The sequence below is a fragment of the Rosa rugosa genome, chromosome 5, assembly GCF_958449725.1.
Source record: "Rosa rugosa chromosome 5, drRosRugo1.1, whole genome shotgun sequence".
NCBI classification, from domain to species: domain Eukaryota; kingdom Viridiplantae; phylum Streptophyta; class Magnoliopsida; order Rosales; family Rosaceae; genus Rosa; species Rosa rugosa.
Window position 1 is genome coordinate 21098551 of NC_084824.1, and position 7818 is coordinate 21106368.

Here is a 7818-nt window from a genome sequence, read left to right on the forward strand (position 1 = left end):
GGGACAGAGGAAAGGTGAATGAGGAAAATGGTGAATAACAGTGCAAGAAAAGAAATTAAGCACTCCATGCTTGGTACCTTTATATATTCAGCACAAGTAACAAGCAACAAAAAATCTCATCACTTTTGTTGTTGCTTTTTTCCATTTTTTGCTGATACTCAGTAATCCAGGGTTTTTCCACCTATACTGATTTGAAGTGCAATTTTGTTTTCATTCAAGACCTTGGTTCACAAAAAAAAAAAAAAAAAAAACCTTTACTTTTCTAAGATCTTTGTTATTTGTGACTATATAGATTAGATTGCAGCAGAAAATAATTAGAATGCCACAAAAAGGGCTAATCAATTGATACTCCTCGAGCATAGCTTAAAGTATTGGGTGCATTTTAGTTTAGTTTTGTGTATGATCAGCATGATGCCACTGCAAGTAAGGGTACGATCATATTTGAATTGTGTGTTTGCTTTTGTAAAAATTTTGGTACTACTAGATTTGTTATTCTCTATTGCACGTAACTTTTAATACCATTCTATAGTTGTCACTATACTGTAAAAGTATGATAGCTGAATTGGTTTCAAAGTATTATTTCTTTTATAACATATTTAGCACCTGTTTCCTCTTCCTTTTTTTTTTTTTGTTTTTTTTTTTTTTGCTTTCTCTAATAACTACTTACTTGCATTATTATTCATTATTGACAGGTGATACCCACAATGGCAATCGTTTGAATACGAGATATCCAGCCTTTACAGACTGACCTACAAATCAAAGTGCGAGTCTGCAGGGTGTGGAGAGTGAAGAAATACAGACCTGTTCCTAGAAACAATGGTCTTCAGTTTGTTTTAGTTAATGAGAAGGTAATAGCTACCATTCCCTTCACAATCTAATTATAGCAGCAACTCATTATCATACCTCAACAATTACCATCATTCAGCTAACAGATACTTTTTATGTCCCATTTCTCTTACGCAGAACGAGGCAATCCAAGGATCTTTTCTAGAAGCATACTACACCACAATAAGGACTGGTATAATAATTTGAAGTTTACTTTATCTATTAGAAATGAGATGGTACTTACTGTTTCATTCGGTTTCTAATATAAATAAAACTATATGATTAATTTCTCATGGCATACCATCAGCACTGGTATATCTTTTTACTATTATCATATAGCTCAAAGTAAAACTGTATAATTGTACCAAAAAAAAACTGTATAAGATAAATGGAATGGTAGGAAATTGGCTTTTAGAAATCATGTTTAGTGTCATTTAACCCAAACAATTAAGAAAACATGTGCAGTTTCTATTGTCAATCTTTCCTGTAGTACATTATCTACTCCAAACAGTGTTAGACATATATCTGATAATCTGGTTTACTTAGGAATGAGGAAATTATTTGTTCAGTATCTTCCAAATTTATAAGTTATAAATTTTTTTCGGCAAGCTTCTTTTAAATGTTTGCAACTGTTGAACTTTTTGTTTAATGGGAATGGGAATGTCGATCTAATATGTTTCACTTATGACTACATGCATATAGCCCAAGTTTAGCTGATTAATACAGACTTAGAAAAGAATATGCATATGATTCTATAATAAACCTTAACTAGCTAGGCATTCTTCATATATGTCCTGACCTTTACGTAGTTTTGTCCCCTGCCTGAGGTCAACAAGCAATCATCTAATTGTTTATTCATTTTCTTTTTACATTTAGCTGCCTTCTTCCTTGCCTAGCAGTTTTTGGTTTCTCAATTTTACTTTCCTTGCTGCTGCCTTCATGCACTTTGGCATCCGTTGCTGGTGAGCTTTGCATTTGTTGCTTTAAAGCAGTTTCCCTTAACATGATCTCTCCTTCAAAAGAGAAGAACAGAGTGAAACAATTCCATATTAATAGTCTGTGAACTCTATGTAGCATGTTTCAGTGAAATGATCAATTTTGATTGAACATTAAAACTAATATACATTAATGGTCTCTTTGAATCTGCACTACTGGTTACAAATTTAGACCGACTGTTTCTGGTTACAAATTTAGAACGACTGTTTTTGTATCCAGAATTAATTAAAGTTATGGTTCATCTACTGTTTAGCTCACTTTGAAGAATCAACTTTTATCAATTTTGATGAGATAACTGTATTTTCTTTGTTTTAAAGTGACAGGCAAGCAGAAAAACATGGAACTACATCATCATCATCAGCACCATTGTCAGCTGCTAAGCACAAAAACAATTGAATTGAAATAGCTATGTTATAGCTTTTGCTAGACTAATCAATTTCGTGCAGCTGCAACTACAACTCCAATCGGAGCCGTCACTTTTTTTTTTTAACCAACACCAGCATTTTACAAAGCTGCAACTGAAACAACCAACTGGAGTACTTTGTCTCCTTAAATACACTCCAGCAGCTCCTTTTGATAGACTAACCTATCTCTTATATCCTTTTTGTAAAGCTGCAACTAGAATAGCTAGCCTTTTTATGCAGCTAGCATGTTTGCATCATCTCCTTTCGAATAGACTGCAGCTAAAATCTAAGATGTATGAAAACTGTTTTCACTATCTGAATGAAATGTGATGATTTTCCTTTTGTATGTTATTTTTCTAATTTACTCACAAGAACAAATTCCGCAGCAAAGCGCGGGTAGTATTTCTAGTATATATTATATATATGACCACTGTTTGTTCTGTTTCCACGTTTTGCTATGGGTCGGCCAATGTTTATATGCGACCCACTGAATCTAATTAAGGTTATATCTGTCAAAATAAGAGTTATATATGGATTAATAGACCTCATCATTTAGCCCTTCGGTCCTAAGCCCGCTCTCAACCCGCTCGGCCCGTAGGGCCGAAGCCCGACCCGGCCCTTGCATTAGGGCTGGCTGGCCCTACCCTTTCTCAAATAGGGTAGGGTAAGGGTCATGAAAATAAAGCCCGGCCCTAAAAGCCCTACCCGGCCCAACCCTAAAATTTATATATTATTTTTATTATTTTCTATTACATAGGCTTTGTTTTCTTTAATTTTTATTTTCTTTGTTACACAACAATTAATATTGGGAGATTTAGAGAAATAGTTAATTGAATATAATCACCTTTAATTGTTATAAGTTAATTTCTATATATATATATATATATATATATAATTTCTATATATATATATATATAAATATATATATATATATATATATATGTGTGTGTGTGTGTGTGTGTGTGTGTGTGTGTGTGTGTGTCTTGTATTAAATATGATCAACAAAAAACAATAAGTCTTGTATTACCTGTATAATCATTGAGCCACATTTTGAAGAAAAAAAAAATAATATATATATATTTGGTTAAACAAAATAAGACCCTTTTTGGCCCATTTCGGCCCTATTTGACCCTATTCGGAAGGTCGGCCCTAGCAAATCGGACTTTTCGGGCGGGTAAGGGTTAGCATATTTAAGCCCCGACCCGACCCTAAATTTTGTTGACTTTGACTACGCCCGGCCCATGATGACCCCTATGGATTAAGCGTTAAGCTAGGAGGGTGCATTGAGAGGAGTCTAAATTAATGCACTCTCACAAATGGTTTTGGGCAGGGAGAAACATGATTAAGACTTGACCTACAATCGTAGACTCAATCCTGAACAAGTTTCTAATCATCAACAGGGACTAACTTATCGATCGGATAGAAGAACTTAAATTAGTTGTTGGAGTATATAGAACTAAAAACTGGAGAAGGGTATTGATACAGAAAGTGATGAGAAAAATCACAAATTTAAAATCCTAACTCCCAAATATGATGTATGAATGAAAAGTTTATTAAAATTGTTGACTATCTCACAGCACAAGCCAGCGATCGTCTTTCTAATTGAAACGAAGATCAGAGAGAAGGAAGAGTTTGGGAGGCTGCAACGGACTCTAGGGTTTGATCATGCAGAGGGTTTTTTAAGTGTAGGCCAATCCGGAGGGTTGGGTTTGTTCTGGAACGAGGAAACTAGGGTTCATATTCATCAGCCCTCACATGCGCGGTTCATTGATGCGGTGGTGGACGATGACAATGGATCGATCCAGTGGAGACTTACGTGTTTTTACAGCAATTCGTCGGCGGCAGAAAGACAAGAGTCGTGGAACTTAATTCGGTCTTTAAGTGACGATGATTCACTACCTTGGGTGGTTCTTGGTGACTTCAATGAGATGGTGCATTCATCGGAGAAACTGGATGGGAGATTGAGGCTGGAAAGTCAGATGCGGGGCTTCCGGGAAGCCCTAAGTTATGCTGAGTTGGTGGATTTAGGTTTTCATGGTTGCCCGTATACTTGGAGCGATTATGAAACTAAGGTTAGGCTGGATAGAGTGGTGGTCACGGCGGCCTGGCTTGATAGCTTTTCACATTCCAGAGTGATCCATCTACCGCCCAGTAAATCGGATCACATTCCAATTTTGCTCCGAGTTAGCGCAAATCTGATTGTAGTGAGGAAACGGTTCTATCGATTCTGGTTCGAAGCTTTATGGCTGCAGTATGACAGATGCCATGAATTGGTGCAAGAACAATGGCACAAGCCGGTCTCGGGGCAGCCAATGTTTTTGGTTGCCAAGAAAATTGAAAATACAAGTATTGCCTTGGATAAATGGCAACGTCCTTTCTTTGGGATAGGCAGAAGGCTATCAATGCAATCCGTGGTAGGTTAGAGGAGTTATTGGGGCTATCTAGCTCACCGGATTTGCAGGCTGAGAAGAATGTTTTGTTGGAAAGGCTAGAAGCTTTGCTTTCGGAGGAGGAGACTTATTGGTGTCAGAGAGCTAGAGTTTGATGGCTCAAGGATGGGGACAGGAATACAGGTTTCTTTCACCGTAAAGCGTCCAATAGAAAACGAAAAAAATTTATCAGTGGTCTGCATGATGAGGCAGGTGATTGGTATGAGGATGATGAAGGGTTGGAAAACATTGTCGTGCATTATTTTGAGAATATGTATAAAGCATGAGTTGTTGATTCTGCTGCATTGGAGGAGACTTTACAGGCTATCACTCCTTCAGTTTCAGAAGATTTGAATTTATCTTTTTGTGCTCCTTATAGTAGTGAGGAGGTAAGGGAAGCATTGTTTCAAATGTATCCAACCAAGTCACCTGGACCGGATGGAATGCCGCCCTTATTTTTTCAGCACTATTGGGAGAGTATTGGTACAGATGTAACAGAGGTTGTTCATAACTTTTTGCATTCTGGTCAGTTACTCAAACAGATTAATTTCACGCATATTTGTCTGATTCCTAAGGTTGATTCTCCTGAGACTATGGCAGATTTGAGACCTATAGCATTATGTAATGTGATTTACAAGTTATGCTCCAAGGTTATTGCTAATAGACTAAAGATTTTATTGCCTCAAATTATTTCACCATTTCAGAGTGCATTTATTCCAGGTAGACTGATTACCGACAACATGCTGGCAGCTAATGAGTTGGCATATTTTATTCATAATAAAAGATCAGGTGATGAGTTCATGGCTCTCAAACTGGATTTGAGTAAGGCGTATGACCGGTTAGAGTGGTGCTTCTTGCAAAAGGTTATGGAACGGATGGGCTTCGCTGCTAGTTGGATCCAGATGGTTATGCAGTGTGTTACTACTATTAGGTACTCATTTCTGGTGCGGGGTAAGCCTCGTGGATATGTGGTTCCAACAAGAGGTTTAAGGCAAGGTGATCCTCTCTCACCTTATCTGTTTTTACTTGGGGTTGTGGGTTTGTCAGCTTTGCTACTTAAGAAGGCTGAATTGGGTGTGTTACCAGGTATCTCTATTTGTAAGGGTGCTCCGATGGTGAATCACCTCCTCTTTGCAGATGACAGCATGCTATATGCTAAAGCCAATTTACAGGCTTGTCAGGCGATCAGTAATGTGTTGGAAGTGTATGGCAAAGCATCTGGGCAACAGGTGAATTTTCACAAGAGTTCCGTTACTTTCAGTAAGAACGTTGGGATAGTGAACCAGAGGTTATTTGCTTCTTCTTTGGGGGTTGAGGTAGTGGAGTCTCATGAAAAGTACCTGGGGTTACCTACTTTTGTGGGTAAGAATAAAACTAGTACTTTTCAATATATTCAGGAAAGGTTGAATCATAAACTTAAGACATGGCAAGGCCGTCTGTTGAGTGGAGCTGGGAAAGATATTCTGATAAGGGTGGTGGTCCAATCCTTTCCTACATACGCTATGAGCTGTTTTCAATTAACAAAAAAAATTTGTGATGATCTTCAGCAGGTATGTGCTAAGTTTTGGTGGGGAAGTACAACAGAGAAGAGAAAAATTCATTGGAAGTCTTGCCAATTTTTGTGCCGGCCTAGGGAGGAGGGCGGTATGGGTTTAGAGATTTACATGTTTTTAATATGGCTATGTCGGCTAAACAGGGGTGGAGGATTCTGCAGTATCTGGAATCTTTGATTGCAAGAATGTATAAAGCAAGGTACTTCCCGAATTCTACCTTCTGGGAAGCTGAGAGTCATCCCACACGTTCTTTCTCGTGGAGGAGTATCTTTGCTACAAGGAGTGTGTTGGAAAAGGGAGCTAGATGGCAAATAGGGGATGGGAAGGATATTTTATTGTCTGACCCGTGGGTACCAAAGGCTGCTCCTTTTTTACTTTTACCTATTCAGGGTGGGAGGGACCTGAGCGGGCGTGTTAGTGACTTGTTGACTAGGGAAGGGCAATGAAATGAAGAGTTGGTGTATCAGGTTTGTCATGGTGATGATATACCTTCTATTCTTTCTATTCCTTTAAGTAGCCGGCAAGTAACTGATCGTTGGATTTGGCATTTTGATACTAAGGGTCTCTTCTCTGATAAAAGTGCTTACCGACTTTTAATGGAGGAAGCTAGGGTTGAGGTTGTTCCTGACCAGACACGTAATTCATGGAAGAAGTTATGGTCGGCTAATTTACCATGTACAGCTAAAATTTTCTTGTGGAAGGTGTTGAATAATTGTCTTCCAACTGTGGAGAGATTAATTGAGAAACAGGTTCCATTGGAGTCACGGACATGTATACTTTGTGGGGTGGAGAATGAAACAGTTGAGCATTTATGTAGGTATTGTTCTTTTGTGATGGAGACTTTGGCAGCAATGCCTGGTTTAGCACAGGTTGGCTATTCTAGTTCAGCAACGCAGTTCCATTTTGTGGATTGGTTGTGGTATTGTGCTTCTCATCTGTCTTCTCAATTATGGGCAATTTGTCCATACTTTGTGGGGAATATGGAGGGAAAGGAATGCAAGGGTATGGGATAATAAGCATACGGTGGTGGCAAATGTTGTGATACTTCTTTCTGTCAGGCTTCAGGAGTAATAACGACACCATAGTAAAAATAAGAATGGGGGGAATAGAAGAGCTGTACCTTGGAAACCACCAAGTGCAGGATGGGTGAAAATAAATTTTGATGGAGCTTATCATGGGGCTACTGGTACTGGTGGGATTGGAGTGATAATTCGAGATGATATGGGGCAGTGCTTGGGTGGTTGTTATGCTCCAGTTTCTAATGTTTCTTCTGCTGAGTAGGTTGAAGCTTTGGCTGGGAGAGAAGCTGTCTCACTTGCTATTCAGCGAGGCCTTTCTCTTGTGATTTTTGAGACGGATTCTGTTACTCTTTTGCATGCTACAAAGCAGAGAGTCATCCCTCATACTTCCTTCATTGGTCGTGTGTATGATGACATTATCTTCCATCTTCAACAGATGCAAGGTTCTTATTTTACTTATGCTTATCGTCAAGCCAATGTTGTGGCTCACAATTTAGCTAGTTTTGCTTATTCTTCTTCTAGTTCTTTATTTTGGGGCTCAGAGCCTCCATCTTGTATTATTGATGTACTCTCAAAGGAGTTTTCCTCCTAG

At 38.5% G+C, this 7818-nt stretch overlaps 1 protein-coding gene across 1 annotated transcript; it reads left to right on the forward strand.

The window, feature by feature from the left end:
* Positions 1 to 3766: 3766 nt before the first annotated feature.
* LOC133711342 (uncharacterized) lies at positions 3767 to 7818 on the forward strand. The gene is made up of 5 exons (XM_062137476.1): positions 3767 to 4639; positions 4978 to 6204; positions 6351 to 6557; positions 6675 to 7076; positions 7489 to 7818. Exons 1-5 carry the CDS (start codon positions 3767 to 3769, stop codon positions 7816 to 7818), a joined length of 3039 nt encoding a protein of 1012 aa, XP_061993460.1.